Genomic DNA, 18,836 nt, shown 5'->3' with positions numbered 1-18,836 from the left:
AACAGATGAGGATTCCAGCACACTTTTTAAATTAAAAATCAAAAATCTGTAAAGGGAAATGTCTTATTACATACTCCTTACATCCCTTAGTCATGTTCCAAAGATGCCCAAAAGACAAAATTTAAATAATCTGAAGTTAGAAAAGACTTCGTGAATAACCATAAGTTTATATCAGCTGAGGGAAATTCTGGGAAAAGGAAACCAGGAACATCAGGTTGTTTTTGTGTGTCATGTTTGGACATAAACAACAGATGAATGAATAGGACAAAACAGATACGATATATTAAAAAAACTCAATCCAATAAGACATGGCTTTAAAAGACCCTCACATGAAGCAGGCAACCCAGGGGAACAGGTGCAGAGAGTGAAGTGCGGGCCTGGCCTACATTAACCTGTTACTACAAACCCTGGGTGGGCACTTGCCTATTCTTGGAAGGCATGGCTTTACTGGAGCTTCATACAAGGATTAGGATTACAATTTTAAAAATTGGTGACAAGCAACCTTTTATGTAGTTTGTTTTATCTGGAACATGAAGGTGCAAGCAAGTTATCTTTCCATAGTGTACATAATTTTGACTTGAGCACAAAAGGCAGAGTCATAGAGTTGTACAGTGTGGAAATTCATCCATGCCAACCAGATGTTCTAAATTAATCTAGTCCCATTTGGCAGCATTTGGCCCATTTCCCTCTAAACCCTTCCTATTCATATACCCATCCAGATGTAGTTCAAACCCTCTAATCCTGGTAACATCCTTGTAAACTTTTTCTGAATCCTTTCAAGTTTAGCACCACTCTTCCTATCGCAGGGAACGAAGATTTGAACATCATAATCAAAAACTGGCCTAACCAATAACCTGTACAGCCACACTACCACTCATTTTGCCTGGTATCTACCTTAATTGCTGAACAAAACAACTGCTATTACCCATACATCTGTTACAGTGGATAAAACACCTCTGTGTTATGGTCATCACTGCATTCCACTAACATCTCGGAACAAGTTATGTCACTTATCGTGCTTTCAATGCCTTTGGGCTACAATGTGCATTGTAAATTACAAAAACAGAAGTTGCTGGAAAAGCTCAGCTTCACATCTGTGAAGAAAAGATCAGAATTAACCTTTCTGGTCTGGTGACTCTTCCTCAGAATAACACCTCATTTTCCATTTGGGCACCCTGCAGACCTCCAGACTCTATATCAAGTTCAACAATTTTAGGGCCTAAACTCTCCCATGTCATAGCTCCCTACCCCAGGCCTTGTTATCACACAGTCTGCCATTATATATACCTATTGTTCGTCACTAACAGTCCCCATTAACAGCTGTTCACCCTCCTAGCCAGATTGTTATCAACAACTTTGTCTATCCAACCACTCTTAGGGCTCTACCCTTTATCCTATTGCTTACTCCCTCTCCCATCCCCTACTTTCTGATATAAATTGACATCTTCCCAGCTACCATCAGTTCTGAGGAAGGGTCACCAGGCCAGAAACATTAACTCTGATTTCTTCAGAGATGTTGCCAGACCTGCTAATGTTTTCCAGTAACTACTGTTTTTGTTCATGATTTATAGCATTCGCAGTTCTTTCAGTTTGCATTGTAAATTGGTTTGAGGCTATCCTGCAAAACATGGAGAAGGAAGGGGTGCAATTAAGCATTCGGTGGTCCACGATTAGCTCCAAGCATTAGGAATTTATCTAACGTTTGGAAATTCATCCTAGTAGATAGACGGAAAGAATTTACTGCACTCTGTCATATCTTCTCATTTCCTTATGAACTCTTAGTCAATTCCTCCACATCTGTGCTGCCTATACCTAAGATCCAAAAATGAACCATCTCCACTTTCTAACTCACTCACCTACCCTCAAGATATGTGAATTTGCTTATGGGACAGCTTGCTTTTATCCCATTCTCATTAAACTGACGATCAAACTTCCTCCCGTGTCCAAAATGGTTCTTTCAAATCTTTCAGTTTCCCAAGGTGCTTACCCACCCTCTTAAATCTGACAGCTGTTCTTTTGAATTGCCCATGTTTGCAAACTACCAAAACCCCCAAACTCTATACTCCCTATTTCCATTTCTCAATGAATTTCAGGAATAATGTCTTGAAAATTCTTATCCATTTTCCTGAAACATTAACTGTCTAAACAGGATTTTGCCTTGCTACATTACTGACCATGTCAAAATTGCATGACCTATGTTCTTGCGTCCGTGAGAAATTATCCCTTCTTATTCTCTGCAATTACTGATATCGTCAGTCCTCCTTCAAATGGCATACAGCATTCTTCTGCAATGCCATATCCACTACCTCTCCGATTAGTGGACAGCCTTCATTTTGTTTAGCAAACAAACACAGAAGCATAGGTAGGCCACTCGGCTCTGAGTCTGCTCAGTCATTCTAGATCATGGCTGATCATCTACCTTAATGCCATATTCCCATGCGATCCCTATCTCTGATGTCATTAGTAAATAGGAAATCTACATTTGAACTTGATGACTGAATTTTCAAAACATACTGGAGCAAAAGTCCCTCAATCTCAGTCCCAAATGCCTTGCCTTTTACTCTGAAAGTGCCGCTCCTGGTTCCAGATCCCACAGCCAGGGAAACATCCTTTCTGTATCTCAACTGCAGTCACAAAATTGCTAACAATAGCTTACTTTGCAATGCTGTCTCAAGTTGCTCAATGCATACTCTTGAACATTTATCATTGTCATCCAAATGACAACCTCTGCAAACATGGAGGTATCCACTGATTACATCAACTTCAACATTTTTGCTGCCCATGTTATCTAAATGACTCCCCAACTGCAATACTTCAATTACCTACTATTTCATCCAATTAAGCAGATCAAATTTAAGTTTGAAAACCATTTTTTAGCTCAGGACACTTTTTACCAATTCAGCAAGCCCTTGGTTAGCTGATGACCAAGGTTGCTCATCCTATTTGGCCCGAGCCAAACTTCCAATCATGTATCATCTGTAATAATGACTGATTTCTACTTGTGTAATATTGTCAAATCCCATTCTTCCTTAGTCCATTTGTTTTTAAAACCTTTAATCTTCCCTTTGCCACCTTCAGATTTAACTATTCCAGCTGCCCCTTTGCTGTGCAAACAACATATCCAAAACTGTGTAACTTGTATTTCAACAAGCATGTCCTCCTCATCCAACACTTACCCCAACTGATCTGCCTCGAGTCCTAGCCTCCCCATTATCTCCAATTTAAAATACTCACCTTTGTGTTTCAGTACTTTAATGCATCACCCTTCCTTGTATCCACAATCCGCTCAGGGAAATGGCCATCCTTTTAACTTTGGCCTCTAATTTGCATCCCTCTTTCTTTACTCTACCACTGATGCAATCAGCCAATTAAACTTAATATGCTGCAATTTCCCTTAAATCTCTCCAACCTAATCTGTTCTTTAAATGTCTTTTAAAAACCAACCTTGGAAAGCTTTTGGCAACCAGTAGTTTTTTTTTGTCATCTTAACAATTGATTTTTTCAGATTGCATCTTTGAAGCAACTTGGGATGAGGTCTGTGTTGGAAGATACTATACAAGTGCAAGTTGTAGTCAGTTGTGCCTGCAGGGTCTTTTTGAGGTCAACTGACTTGAGGATAACATGCCTGTTACAGATTAAAGCAAAGTTGTGCATGTGTAGCCAAGTCTGCAATATGATACACAGGCTGAACAAGCACACAACTTTCCAAGGTGCTGCTGACAACCGACCAACTTCCTTGAAGTTGTACTATATCAGTAACAGAGATCTAGGCCTCTTGCCACTTAGTTCTGAAAGCTAATTTGCCAAGTACACTGATGGGCAAGAAATAAGAAGATTGTCACTCCTCTGTGATACAAGCACAAGTTTCAGTTGAACTTCAGAAATACTCAAATATGCAGAACTAGTGTTTCCTAAGACTAGTCTTTTGCCAGCACCTACCCAAGTTATTTATCTTTAAAGACGTTAGACTTGCTGGATCACGTGCAAATAAAAATTGTATTTTTTTTCAATAACTGGGTTCAAAGACTTAAGCATAGTGTTATATTCTGTTTATTGGATATCTGGCAGAGCCAAAAAAATCTTCCCCCGTAAAAGTCAAACACCTAATTTTTTACTGCAGCTTGATTGCCAGTTTCTTCAGGTGATGGCTAGTTCTTCTCAAGCACGCCTTAAAACCATAGCATTTTCAAAAAGAAAATTTGCACTGCACATTAAGGGCAAGAATGTATCAGAGATTTAGCCACTGTAATCTAAATGTAAACAAGCAAACCTATAAATGTTTTACGTCCTGTTACCTGAAGACTTTCTACAACAGGTACAGGTGTCACAGGTGCATGTACGGGCCCCATCCCCTCGTAGAAAGTATATTCAGCCTTATCTGTGCTTATGATTGTCCAAGAGGCTCCATCGTTTATCATTTCTTTGTTTGGTTCTTTTGGACATGGAGTTGCCTGTTAGGGGAGGGAGGGAGTGGGCAAAATTAAATTAAAACAGACAACCGTGACCATGACACACAAACTAAATCCAAGTTGCATTGACTGACTTAATGGAGATAAGTTTTTAAATAATGAAAGATCAGTTCAGTTTTCAAAGTACAAAGTACAGTGGAACTTGTATTATTCACACTCCAATTGTGTCATTACCTTCACTGATCAAAACATACTGTTTCTTTAATTTACCTATGACCAATCTCTGGCATGACAAAAATTAAACTGTTGAAACAGTCATCAATTGGTGTTGTGCTTACTGTGGGTTTTAAAACCATGTCTACTGTCATTGATATACCAGAGTTTTGTAATGTTTTCATAATAGGCCCAATACATGTACCAAATAGTACATGTACACGAAGAGTGTTTTGAGATTCTCAAATGCCTTTTTAATTTCAATTCTGCAACCAAAGTCAATTATGGCACTAATAGAAGTTCCACCGCTAATACACTTGTATGTTTAACTTCACGGAATTTAAATCTACACAGCATAAAACTTTTAAAATATTTCAAAAAATAATTTTGGTGCAATTTCCTGACTGCAAATATGTTTGATGCAATCAGTCATAGAAAGTTCAGGTTAAAAATAAAAAACCTAATGTATTTCAACAAGGAAGCAACAGAATGCATTCTTCCCAAAATATATCCAACTGCACTAAAATCTAAATTTAAGTTGTGTTCGCAGTGACATACCAGCTGCCATCTGTGCCATTCCAAAAAAACAGATGTGCATTCAAATTGCAGCCAATGATTTTAGTTATTAAAAAAGCTAAATTCTGAGCATTAATTTTCATCTGTTAACATCCAGAATTGAAGAAACGATTACCGCAAAGATTTACATCCTTTTGCTTTAGTGATAACATTCTAACATCTGAAAGATAGATTAGATTCAAGATCCATAGCAGGAACTTGAATCAATGATATAGGTCAACATTTCAGCATGATACTGAGGGAGATCAGCATTATTAGAAGCTTAGTATTTGGGCAAGTCAAATCTACAATTTCTGTCTGCCACATGAACAGAAATTTATTCAAAATCCGATCAGCCGGCTCTTTTAACACGTTGCCTAACACTTATTCCCTCAACTACCAACAAAAACAGGCTGGTAGTACATTTTATTGTTTGTGAATTCTTATAATTGGCAATTCATTTGTGTTTGCCAACAAAAGAACAGAGACTGACCATTAAGAAATGATTCTTTGAGACATCCCATAGATTAAGAGGACAACCATTTATAAGGCTTTTTCATATAAATTTACACCCAAGTAGTATTTAGGTGAATTAAGTTCAACAGATTTTTAGGTGGGTGCAGGCAATAATAAGTTATACTGGTAGCACACTTCATAAATTGCATCTTTGTTTAAATGTTCTAATGAATTTCAGAACACTTGTAGTATTTTCAAAAGCCAGAAGTATGCCACATCTCAGATGGAAAACACTGCAATTTGTCAAGTTAGAATCTTAACTTGAGTACTGAGTGAATACAAAGTTCTGAAACCAGTACATTTAACAAGTACAGATAAACCTTCAAAGTATATTGTCAATTCAATTTTCAATTAACCAGGGTTCTGGACCCAAGTTTAAATCGTTTGCAGCATGAATTTATCTGCATCAGTCACAGGGTCCAGGAAAGGGAATGGAATGGTTATGAGAAACAAAGAATCACTATTGCTCAGGTCAAAGGAATGGCACTTTAAAAGCCAGCTCCTTCAGCATTTGAAGGGTGAAGAAAACGGGTGAGATGTAGAGAAAATATAAAATTTGCTACCAGGAAATGAAGGAGTCACCAAAATCTATTGTGACCTCTTCTCATATAACAACCTTGGGCAACAGGGAAAATATGTTAATAAAATGTGAGGCTGGATGAATACAGCAGGCCAAGCAGCATCTCAGGAGCACAAGAGCTGACGTTTCGGGCCTAGACCCTTCAAAGAAAATGTTATTTGCTTGAGCTTCTGTCATGTTACATGGAAGCCAGCAGCTACAAAATTGTTGCCAAACCAAACATTTGAGCCGATCCCTTTACATGGTAACACGGAATTCCTTTTCACAATCATCTGATGACAAAGTAGATATCAGATACTAATTCTGGTCTAATGCAAATCCTTTAATTTGAAAGAAATTCTCACAAAATGTGAGCATTGCTGGCAAGTCAGCATTTATTGCTCAATCTTAGCTGCCATGCATAATTGGCACTGTAGAATAGTGCCACACACTGTACAAACTGGTCTCTTAAAACTACTCAAACAAATCCATATATAAGACAAACGTGTGCTCTTCCCAACTGACCACATTGTCGAGACAAACTTAATTTGAAAATCAAGTTTAGCAAATGAACTACTCTGAACAGTTTGAAATCACAAGTACACCATTTGAGAAATCGTTGTGCTCCTGAGATGCTGCTTGGCCTGCTGTGTTCATTCAGCTTTGTTATCTTGGATTCTCCAGCATCTGCAGTTCCCATTATTTCTGATACAGCAATAACAGCACATTTGGTTTTATGCTGCTAGAACATTAAGCACAAAGGATATCAGTAGCAAAATCATATAGATGCTTTAAGTTTCTACGCTGCCCATTTGTGCATGACATTTAGCAATTTCAGCTGAATGGCTTTGGTAAGAATGGCAATTAATGATGAGTATTCAGTATTTGCAGCTTCATCATTCAATGAAATTATGAACTCTTTCATAAGCAAAAGAACATGAAGTTGAAATGAAAAGCAGCAAAGAGACTCTTTTGCTGTAGTATAACCTTGTGTAGCAGACATATGTATTGGGTTACTGCAATATTTACAACACAGCAGACTGCTACATAATTTAATATTACCAATGTACAAGAAAATGACTTGTTGAGGAAGACACCGTATTTCTGTCCATCTGACTTACAGGGATTGCTCAATTTAACTCTGCTTTTCGATTCAATAATTATTGCTGAGCTATGAGTGGAAATTAGTAATAAAGGCTGATCGTGGTTTGAAAATTCAAGAATAATACTTCATTTTAAATGGGTCATATTTATTTTGTTTGACAACATGACTACCCTGTGCTACATGGTCTATCCCATGACTGAATTAATTTCCTATACATCCAAGAGATCAGTTTTCTCAGGCTGCAATCAAAACAATGAGATGTGTGCTCTTGACATAGTGCTATGTGGCTTGCTTCTAACTTCGCTCCAGAGGTTACATTACCTGAGATGTATAGAATTTCAAATGCAGGGATAATTATCACTTGGAGAACCATAGCTACTGCAGCATGCTTTTGAAAAATACATCAGCAAACATGGCCAACTGATTCATTAATGTAATTTCTCAATTCTTATCATACCCATAATCCAAGATGGATTGAAGAAATATGACTAATTTGCCCAGAGCTAACTACACACAATTGTTTGATATAACAGTCAAAATAATTCATTTTCTTACTTGAAATTGGATTATCCTTTCTTGAGAAAGGCACAGATACATTCTTTCAGTATCTTTCAGGTAAAATGCACACTTATGGAGCTGTGATACTGGGTCATCTGCATCTAATAAAGCTGTTTGTTTATCCACTTTACGAATTATCTGTAAAAATCAAAGATATTTAATGTCAGTTTACTGAATTCTACAGTGATGTTGTGAACATTTGTACATTTGATATCCAAGCATCAGCTTGCTTTTAACTGAAGTAAATATTGTATCACCAATATAAACAATAATAAAAATGAAATAGCCGGTCCTTCTCCAACTTACAGACTACCAGGAGCATTTTGGGCCAGAGCTCCTAATTGTGTAATGATAGTCTCTGTAACACTTGACCTAAGAAGTTTGTAATCAATATGTTGTCAGCATTTATGTTCCATCATCAACTTTGTTAAAGATAAGTTCTATGCTTGAAGAAGTCTCCACTACCTCACCAAAACACAAAATCATCATGGGGTCATGCTCGATAGTGCATGCAGCCATAACTCAGATACATTCAGAGGAAACACTGATCAATAAACCAGGTGAGAAAAGCCAATACAAGTGATGTTCTCCTGCTCACGAAGTATGCTTAGCCTGCTCTTGTTATAACAAACACACACTTTTTTCTGGTAGAACAACAAATCCAAAAACACATGGAGGCTTAAATCCCATGAACAAGTAGGCCATTTGTCCCCTTAAGCAAGCTCCATCAGTCAAGGTCACGGCTGATCTCATTCTGGCTTTAATGTCACCTACTTGCAATAACCTGACTATTCTTCGTCAATGATTTATCGCTACTTAAAAATACTCAACGACTTTACCTCCACAGGTCTCTGGAACTCCCTCTTTCCCCAAGCCCTGAAGTTCAAAAGTTAAACTTGCATCTCCATCTTAAATTGAGATTAGATTAGATTCCTTACAGTGATTGAGATTGGATTGCCTACAGTGTGGAAACAGGCCCTTCAGCCCAACAAGTCCACACTGCCCCTTGGAGCATCCCACCCAGACCCATCCCCCCCATAACACACAAACCCCTGAACACTACGGGCAATTTAGTATGGCTGAGCCACCTAGCCTGCACATCTTTGGACTGTGGGAAGAAACCGGAGCACCTGGAGGAAACCCATACAGACACGGGGAGAATGTTCAAACTCCACACAGACAGTTACCCGAGGTTGGAATTGAACCCAGGTCCCTGGCGCTGTGAGGCTGCAGTGCTAACAACTGAGCCACCCCAAAAATTGAAGACCCCTTTTTTGTTTAAACTGTGTCCCCTAATTCTAATCTCTATATCAAGGGAAATATCTTTACAGCATTTCCACCTTATCAAGTCTCCTTAGGAAATTGTATATCACTTCTTCTGAACACCTTTAGAAATAGCCTCAGCCTGTCCACCTGTTCCACGCAAAATAACGCACGCTGGATTGGGAACAGGACAGTCGTCAGATAATCATAGTCACAGAGTCCTACCGCACAGAGACAGGCCCTTTGGTCCAGCCCGATCCATGCTGACCCCATTTCCCTGCACTTGACCCATATCCTTCTAAACCTTTCTTATCCATATATTTGTCCAAATGTCCAAATCAAGTGAATTTTCTCAGAGCCAATACAATGCACTTATACCCACTCTTAAGACAATCAAAACTCCACACTACTCCAGATGTGGTCTTACTAACATCTTGCATATCCTACTTTAATAATCAATTTCTTTTGCAATAAACAACATACTACTGTTCTTAGGAAGGATCACTCGACCCAAAAAGTAAACTGATTTCTCTCCGCAAATGCTGCCATAGCTGCTAAGCTTTTCCAGCAATTTCCGTTGCTGTTTCCAAGATACAGCATCTGCACTTCTTTTGATTTTTAATAACATGCAATTTGTTTTACCATCATTTGTTGCTCCTGCATACTAACCCTAGGTAATTCATATAGCAGGGCATCTATTTACCTCAATCTTTCTAGAAACAAGCCTACACTTCCCACAAAAGAGGACAATTTCGCATTTTACCTCATCTGACCAAATTTTGCACACTCATTAAACATACCATTTGTGCAGATTCCTTATGTTCTTTGTCCTGCATAGATGAAAATCTGATTAACCTCTGTCATCAATGTCTCAAATCCAAACTAACTGCCAAGGATACGAGGGTCTATTTTTCAGATGAGTACAATATCATTGCCATTCAGCAGATTTGCAGTGTTTGCCACCTGGCTGGTCCTTGAATGTTACAAAAATAAAAAAGTCACATGAACCCTCATAGTAGGAACTGCAGATGCTGGAGAACCTGAGATAATAAGGTGTGTAGAGTTGGATGAACACAGCAGGCCAAGCAGCAGAGGAGCAAGACGACCGACGTTTCGGGCATAGACCCTCCTTCTGGAGGAGGGTCTAGGCCCAAAACATCGGCCTTCCTGCTCCTCTGATGCTGCTTGGCCTGCTGCGGTCATCCAACTCTACACACCTTGTTGTCTCATATATGAACCCTCATCTGGTCACCTAAATATTTTATTTCCTGAATGGTAAAACTTTCAAAACCATTGAATACTTACAATATCCTGGAAGCAACCTTTCTCAAACAGCTGCTTTTGTTGAGAATACGCAACACTGGATTAGTTGTGCCACCTCAGCCTTCCACTGAATTCAGCAACTAATGATTGACAATGAATTGCTGTCACCACACTCCCACATTGCAATGAGTTGTGGATTATATAATCAGTAACAAATGATAAAACTCAAGATTCTCTACGTTTCTGCTACACTCTGCACTGAAAGCCAAATTCACGAACATTCAAGGAAAACTCCTCCAAAAACAAGTTAAATTCAAGCATGCATCCATCCAACTACGCCGTAATCAGAAGTCACATATTTCCACGGTCACTGCAGAAACAGCAATAGGCCAAACAAGCTTGCTCCACCATTGACCAGATCGTGCCTAATTGTTTACCTTAAATGACACTTTTATGCTACTGCCATCTCTTGATGTCATCAGTCCCAGAAATCTATCAATTACTGGTCTGATGTTTAATATTGAACATTCACAGCCCTCAGAGATCCAAAGAATCGCCACCCTCTGAACAAGTTTTCTTCATCTCAATCCTCAATGGTCAAACTGTGTCTATGTTGCTCCCTGGACTTTTTGGGGGCTCACAACTATTTAAAAAAGTCAATTTTACCCCCTTAGGTCAAAAAATACATTGAGGCAAGAATCAGATGAAAAAAGTGACCTTGAACAAATTGCCAAAGTGCTGCATACAGTCATACAACTGTACTGTCCAACATGTTTCACTGCCTTTGATAAAGTGCCAAATATTTAGGCTTGAACACTAAACTATTAAAAGATATGTAAAAAAGAAAGCCACTGTACCAGTCTGGGGAGTGCCATCCCAGTAACAGAACACACCAGCTTCACTGTCTGACCATAATGAATGTATCCATCGCGCACTGTGAATTCTTCTCCCTCCGATTCTTCATCATCCACTGTAGATAATAAATATATTTACCTTACATATTTGGACTACAAATTAGTTTCATACTCAGTTGCTACCATACAAAGAATACATGTGCTGCACATACATGGCTACTGAAGAACAACAAAACATTTATTCTCTTCATGCCAAGAACTAAAAGCTCATAATTGCACTTTGCTTGCAATGAGTATCTTTCACAACCATATGTATTACACTAATTTGCAACTTCACTCAATAAGACAGACATGTTTTAGGGCTAATGTTACATTGCAGGAGCAGATCCACAGGAGAACAAAGACACTGAATACTTCTGATCACAAGTACTTTCCTTTACACATCCAATGGAGTAAGTTTGAAGATAATCACGCAAACTAGACAAAAGGTATGGTCAATCCTTGGAGAAACTTGCTACTTCCAATGTTTTTGTGATGAAACTGATCAGTGCAATTTCAGAGATAACTGTGATTGAATTAGTTACAAAGGTCATGAGGAATTAAAGTATTAGAAGATCAAGTATTAAAAGTAACAAATTGCAGATTCAGAACAGAGTAAGCAATAACGAGCAAAATGGTGTTTATAGTTTATGTTTATTAGAGCTAGCACTGAAATTTGCAACCAGTTTTCACAAAAAGCAAAGGCAAATTAGAATGCACATTATATACAAAACCATGGGCTACTGAGTCGACTGGCTCCTTGTTGTGATGGGTGCTCAAGCCAGTTTTTCCCCACTGCTTCATTTTTCTCCCCAGTTAAATATTTACATGGAATATTTCTGAAAAGAGACATGTTACCAAGACTTTGTCTTGTACTCAAAATAAATATTAGAATGCCAAATTTGAAATAATCACAACAATTTATACTACATGGGGAGAGAGTGCAGAGAACAGCAAGTCTACTCTGATTGGCCAGAGAATTGCTATGGAGGAACCCAGGATTCCAAACTCCAGGGTAAATTAAAATAAAATCTTTTCACTAATTTGCAATGCTTTAAAATCTGTTCTTCTTGGGCATTTAGTGGCAGTAAACATGCCGGAGTCAGGTATTATGATCAACTGAAAAATTTCCTTCTACTCTATCTTGAGCTCTGGACCAGGACCTTAGTAGTAGCAGCCAAGCTGCATTCAATTAATCTAACTTAGACTTGAACCTAGGCCTGAAATAAAGGTCACTGTCTAACCTGCCACATGCTACAGTTTTCTCTTATGATTGCTCAAGCCTTTCCCTCAACTCATTCCCAAAGGACAATTTGCATTATCACATTTTAGTTTTTTTTAAAAACATTATGTAAATTTGTGTCTTTGATATACGCACTGTGGTAGAAGTACACTTAGCAATAAATTTCTATTCTATTCATCCCACTTCAGAAATTTAAGATGTTACAGATCTTAAGATCTAAGATGTTATATACAACATAGCTCACAAAATTACCACAAAGCAGAGGAAAATCAAAAGAAAGACTGGCAAGGATCAAACACAAACATAGAAAATAGGACTGCTTTTCTCTTCCTTCAGGTACCAGGCCTGGTCTACCATTCAATAGGATCAGGACTGATCATCTAACTAATTACTCTGTTCCCACTTTCTCCCAATACCCTTTGATCCCTTGAGGTCTAATAACTATATCCAACTTCTTGACAACATTCAATGTTTTGACCTCAACTGTTTTGTGGTAAAGAATTTCACAGGTTCACCATATTCTGCATGAAGAAATTTCTCATTTTAGTCCTAAACTAAGTGGTTGCTCTTAACCGCCCTCTGGGGAATTAGGGACGGGCGATAAATGCCGCTGGGCCAGTGATGCCCTCATCCCGTGAATGAGGAAAGAAAGACAAACAAAAACAAACAAGCAAACAAACAAACAATGACCTACTCCTGTTTCTTCTGTTCCAATTAAGAAAAAAAATTTTAAATACATTGCCTAATTTCCAAGTAACCATTAAACAGGCTTATACCCCAATCTCTTACACTGAGATTACGTCCTATGGGCCCAGACTCTCCTGCAAAGGGACACAACATTGCCTCATTCTAGTCTGTTTAAACTCCCTTAGAATATAGTATATTTCAATAAGATCTCCTCTCATTCTTTTAAACTCCAATGTTACAACCGACTCAACTACTCCTGAGGGTCCTTCTATACTCAGGATCAGCCGAGTGAACATTCTTCAAGTTGTCTATGATGCTAACATACCTTTCGTCAGATAACAGTCCCAAATCAGTGCAAAGTATTTCAGCTGTGATTTAGCTAGTGCCTCGTATAGCTTTAGCAAAACCTCTATTTGTATACGCATTTCCTTTGCAACATTTGCCTTCTTTGTCACCTGAACTTGGATGCTAGCTTTTTGGTGATTTATGCACTAAGTCTCCTGAATCAGAGTGCTGCAGCTTTCTAAATTTAAACATTCCACTCCTTGATTCTTCCGACCAGAGCACATAACCTGAAAATAGTCCCTTTGTCTTGTTTGTCTTCTATTATGATTAAACCTCCGCAAAAAAAATCTAGGTCAGTGATTATGCATTTATTCTAGTTTTTTTTTAAAACAATTAAATAGGTGCAGGCCTAGTACGCTATTCAGGCATCAAGTTCACTCCATCATTCAACATGATCATGACTGATGTCCTTTGAGTGCCATTCGCACGTTTTACTCCCAACCCTCTGACATCTTTAGTGTTTAGAAATCTACGTTTCAAATACATTCAGTGACTTGGCTTCCACTACCTTCTGTGGTTGAGATTTTGACAAGTCTACCACCCTTCACGTGAGGAAAAGTCTCATCTCAAACCAAACTGGCCAAGCACGTATCCTAAGGTTGTGACCCTTTCTTCTGAACTCCCTAGCAAGGGGAAACGTCCATGTCAAGTTTATCCAGCCATCAGAATTTTGCATGATTCTATGAGATGTCTTCTCTTCTAAATTTTACTGAATACTTGCACACAATAAATCTGCCACTCCTGGAATCAGCCAAATCAACCTTTGTACACTCCCTCTATGACAAGCTCATCCTCCTCTTTGGTAAAGAGGCCAAAACCGCAAACAATACTCCAGGTGTGGTTCACCAAGGCCCTAAACAGTAAAACTTCTGATGCTATGCTTCAATCTCCAGGCAATGAAGGCAGACACACCATTTGCTTTCCTAACTGTTTGCTGAAAATGCATGCTTTTTTCCAATGGCTTGTGTACAAGAACATGCATGTCCAGCTTTATAGCTACTTTGCCCAATCTATCGCTATTTAAATAACAGCCTGCTGTTCTGTTGTATCTGAACGCACAAAGAATTCACAATAAATAGACAAATTAACAGCACATATAGCTGCACATGGGTGCGACAGGATTGTGATAATGGAGACATGACTGTAGAATCACCATAATTGGGAAATTAACATCCAAAAATATTTTATCTTTTGGAAGGATAGCCAAAAGGAAAATGCGGCATGATCTGTAAAAGATTAATTCAATGCAATAAGAGAAAGGATATTGGGCAGGAAATTTAAAAGTGGAACTGGGTTGGCTGGAGCTAAGTTACAAGAACACACCTGGGAAACTGGCCGAACCATGGTTAACAGAAGCACTGAGCAGAACTATAAATTTAAAGAGGAATCACTCAAAGTTGCTAGAGCAATTAAATATATGATAGAGGAAAGCTTGAATACTATGTGTAATTTAAAATCCAGGAGGATCACTGTAAAAAGTGAGTCCAGTAAATTTGCAAAGAACATAAAAGACGGTAAGAACGGCTATAATTGTGTAAAAAGAAAGATTAGTGAAGGCAAATACAGGACCCTTACAGTTTAAAAACAGGTGTATTCACAATGGATAACAAAAAATTGGTTGAGCATTTTGACAATTACATTTGCTCTGATGACGACAAAAAAAATCCCAGAATGCTAGGACAGCAAGTGCCCTTTAGGAAGGAGGAACAGAAGGAAATAAACATTATAAAAGTGCTGGAGAAACTAATGGGACAAAGTGGATAAACCTCCAGGGCATGACAGTCTCCATGTCTAAGTTATAAAAGGGGCGGCAGTGGTGGAAACAGCGGACGCAGTCACTGACATCTTCCACAATTATTATCTGACGTATATGGTAAAGGGACAAATAGAAATATAAAAAATTTGTCTCAATTATTTTCAAATTGCAGTGAGTTGCCCCATATTTGTACTGCAATGATTATGGTTGCTTTTGAAGGAAAATTGGATACACTGTGGCATGAATTACCCAGTAATTATATGTTGTTGTTACGTCAATTATCCTGCTACCAAAGTGGTTGTCCAACTGCAATATTTTGTTTTAGTGTTCATTTTATGATGAAAATAACTTCAGACTATTATTTACCTAGTCTCATTTCACAGATGGTACCATCCTTTTCCCTAGTGATCAATTCAGTCAGGATATACGAGTATGTGCTTAGTGAAATAGCTAAAGTCTCTTTCTGCAAAGCAAATATTTTAAATAACTAAAGTTAAATATAAATCAGAGGTATTCTGTAGCAGTATCATGCATCAATGTGGCAAGATGTTAGGTAAATTTAAATATTATTTGTTTGTCAAGTGTTTTATCTGTACCCAGTATACCAACAAATGCAGTTTTGCTCCTTGTACACCAATATCTGCATTATAATGAGGCTTTCACTGTTATCAATAAACTAGCTAGTACCTGTCAGCACATGTCTTTTTATGCAAGATCTTGATACATTAAGTATGTGCAAAAGGGATTCTACATATTTCAAAAAAAATGAAAATACCATGGACAAACATGCTATTGAAGTTTCATCAAGTCAACTACTTTGGCAATTTCATTATACCATTTCAAATAAAAAGCTCAGATTTTCCAGAAATATACCCTTCATTATCATTCCTGTTTTTAAGTCAGTCAATGTAATTATAAAAACAGCAAAAATGTCAATAAAATTAGAAGATCATTTCTAACTTATAAAATTAAAATCAATTCACAAACATTGAGATTACCAGTGTAGCAAATAAAAATGAATTGAAAGTAAAACTTGCTCACCCAACTTCAATGTTGGTGACATTTACCAACTGTGCATCCAGGAGCCAGTATATTAGGCTAATTTTATATTACTGCTACTCCAATTGATTTGTATTTAAATATTACCTTCAGTGCAATTGATTGATTTCTTTTGTGCAAAGACAAAGAAATTAAAAATTTGATTAAAGTATCTAACTATTCTGATACAAAGAAAAGTTATTAGAAATTAACAAAACGATGGCACTTTCATGATTGACAATAAATGAAGGCCTTCATACAATATTCACAGAGACCCTTCTTAGTGCAGTCTTTACAGTAGCCAAATATTCATTTGTCTTGCAAAATGATGTCAACCACAATGACAACTAAATTGCCACAGTGCTCAAAAACAGTGATTCTTGTTAGGATGAAGGCCAATAAGCAACAACTGCAATATGGTTCCACACTCAAGTGCCCATTCTTCACTTTGAAGCAACGTTAAGAATGTCTGCAGACTGTTGTACTGTTAAAAACAGGACAATAAAGCCCTAAATTGTGCTCACTACATATTCATACTAGCATTTCCTGGTAAGGGGTGGTGGGGGGGGGGGGGGGGGGGGGGGAGTGGTGTGGAGGAGGAGAAGAGAGAAACTGGGCTCACTCAGCAGCAATTAGGAGTGGAAATTATTGTTGATATTTAAAATGTTGAGCTGAAGCCAAAAACGATTGTACTTCAATTGTAAGATAAAATGTGAGGCTGGATGAACACAGCAGGCCAAGCAGCATCTCAGGAGCACAAAAGCTGACGTTTCGGGCCTAGACCCTTCATCAGAGAGGGGGATGGGGGGAGGGAACTGGAATAAATAGGGAGAGAGGGGGAGGCGGACCGAAGATGGAGAGTAAAGAAGATAGGTGGAGAGTGTAGGTGGGGAGGTAGGGAGGGGATAGGTCAGTCCAGGGAAGACGGACCAGGTCAAGGAGGTGGGATGAGGTTAGTAGGTAGCTGGGGGTGCGGCTTGGGGTGGGAGGAAGGGATGGGTGAGAGGAAGAACCGGTTAGGGAGGCAGAGACAGGTTGGACTGGTTTTGGGATGCAGTGGGTGGGGGGGGGAAGAGCTGGGCTGGTTGTGTGGTGCAGTGGGGGGAGGGGACGAACTGGGCTGGTTTAGGGATGCAGTAGGGGAAGGGGAGATTTTGAAACTGGTGAAGTCCACATTGATACCATACGGCTGCAGGGTTCCCAGGCGGAATATGAGTTGCTGTTCCTGCAACCTTCGGGTGGCATCATTGTGGCAGTGCAGGAGGCCCATGATGGACATGTCATCAAGAGAATGGGAGGGGGAGTGGAAACGGTTTGCGACTGGGAGGTGCAGTTGTTTGTTGCGAACTGAGCGGAGGTGTTCTGCAAAGCGGTCCCCAAGCCTCCAAGCGGAAACCAAGCGGAGGCTTGGGGACCGCTTTGCAGAACACCTCCGCTCAGTTCGCAACAAACAACTGCACCTCCCAGTCGCAAACCGTTTCCACTCCCCCTCCCATTCTCTTGATGACATGTCCATCATGGGCCTCCTGCACTGCCACAATGATGCCACCCGAAGGTTGCAGGAACAGCAACTCATATTCCGCCTGGGAACCCTGCAGCCGTATGGTATCAATGTGGACTTCACCAGTTTCAAAATCTCCCCTTCCCCTACTGCATCCCTAAACCAGCCCAGTTCGTCCCCTCCCCCCACTGCACCACACAACCAGCCCAGCTCTTCCCCCCCCACCCACTGCATCCCAAAACCAGTCCAACCTGTTTCTGCCTCCCTAACCGGTTCTTCCTCTCACCCATCCCTTCCTCCCACCCCAAGCCGCACCCCCATCTACCTACTAACCTCATCCCACCTCCTTGACCTGTCCGTCTTCCCTGGACTGACCTATCCCCTCCCCACCTACACTCTCTCCACCTACCTTCTTTACTCTCCATCTTCGGTCCGCCTCCCCCTCTCTCCCTATTTATTCCAGTTCCCTCTCCCCATCCCCCTCTCTGATGAAGGGTCTAGGCCCGAAACGTCAGCTTTTGTGCTCCTGAGATGCTGCTTGGCCTGCTGTGTTCATCCAGCCTCACATTTCATTATCTTGGAATCTCCAGCATCTGCAGTTCCCATTATCTCTGTACTTCAATTGTTCTGGCCAACATCTGATGTAGCAGAGAGCAGCAAGCAAAGCTGACAACAATAGGCCCAAATGGCTTACGTTATGATCCCAGCTGACATTATTGGACAAATCAGATCCCAGATTTAAAATTGGACTTGATAGGTCATCGTGTTGTGCGTTTTGGTTTTAAATGAGGTGACCTTTCACTGAGGTCAGAAGTATGCAAGGTTGCAGATTTTGCTTGGAAAAAACTGTTTATTAAGAAATAAATATGAAATAGAATAAACCTATTTATTTATAATACGAATTCAGAGAATTTTAAACGCACAAAGTATAA

The 18,836-nt window shown here is 39.3% G+C and overlaps 1 protein-coding gene across 1 annotated transcript in view; it reads right to left on the bottom strand.

Moving 5' to 3' along the window:
- Nucleotides 1-18,836, bottom strand: part of rbpjb (recombination signal binding protein for immunoglobulin kappa J region b) — a 101,505-nt gene that overhangs the window by 11,616 nt on the left and 71,053 nt on the right. The window contains exons 7-9 of the mRNA XM_048532442.2: nucleotides 11,299-11,411; nucleotides 7,913-8,053; nucleotides 4,296-4,451 (exon numbers count right to left, since the gene is read on the bottom strand). Coding sequence (XP_048388399.1) covers nucleotides 4,296-4,451; nucleotides 7,913-8,053; nucleotides 11,299-11,411 — 410 coding nt within the window. The remainder of the gene's footprint in view (nucleotides 1-4,295; nucleotides 4,452-7,912; nucleotides 8,054-11,298; nucleotides 11,412-18,836) is intronic.

This window comes from Stegostoma tigrinum, chromosome 1 (genome assembly GCF_030684315.1).
Source record: "Stegostoma tigrinum isolate sSteTig4 chromosome 1, sSteTig4.hap1, whole genome shotgun sequence".
NCBI lineage: Eukaryota > Metazoa > Chordata > Chondrichthyes > Orectolobiformes > Stegostomatidae > Stegostoma > Stegostoma tigrinum.
The sequence above is the reverse complement of the archived record's forward strand: the minus strand, read 5'-3'. Positions and strand labels throughout refer to the sequence as shown.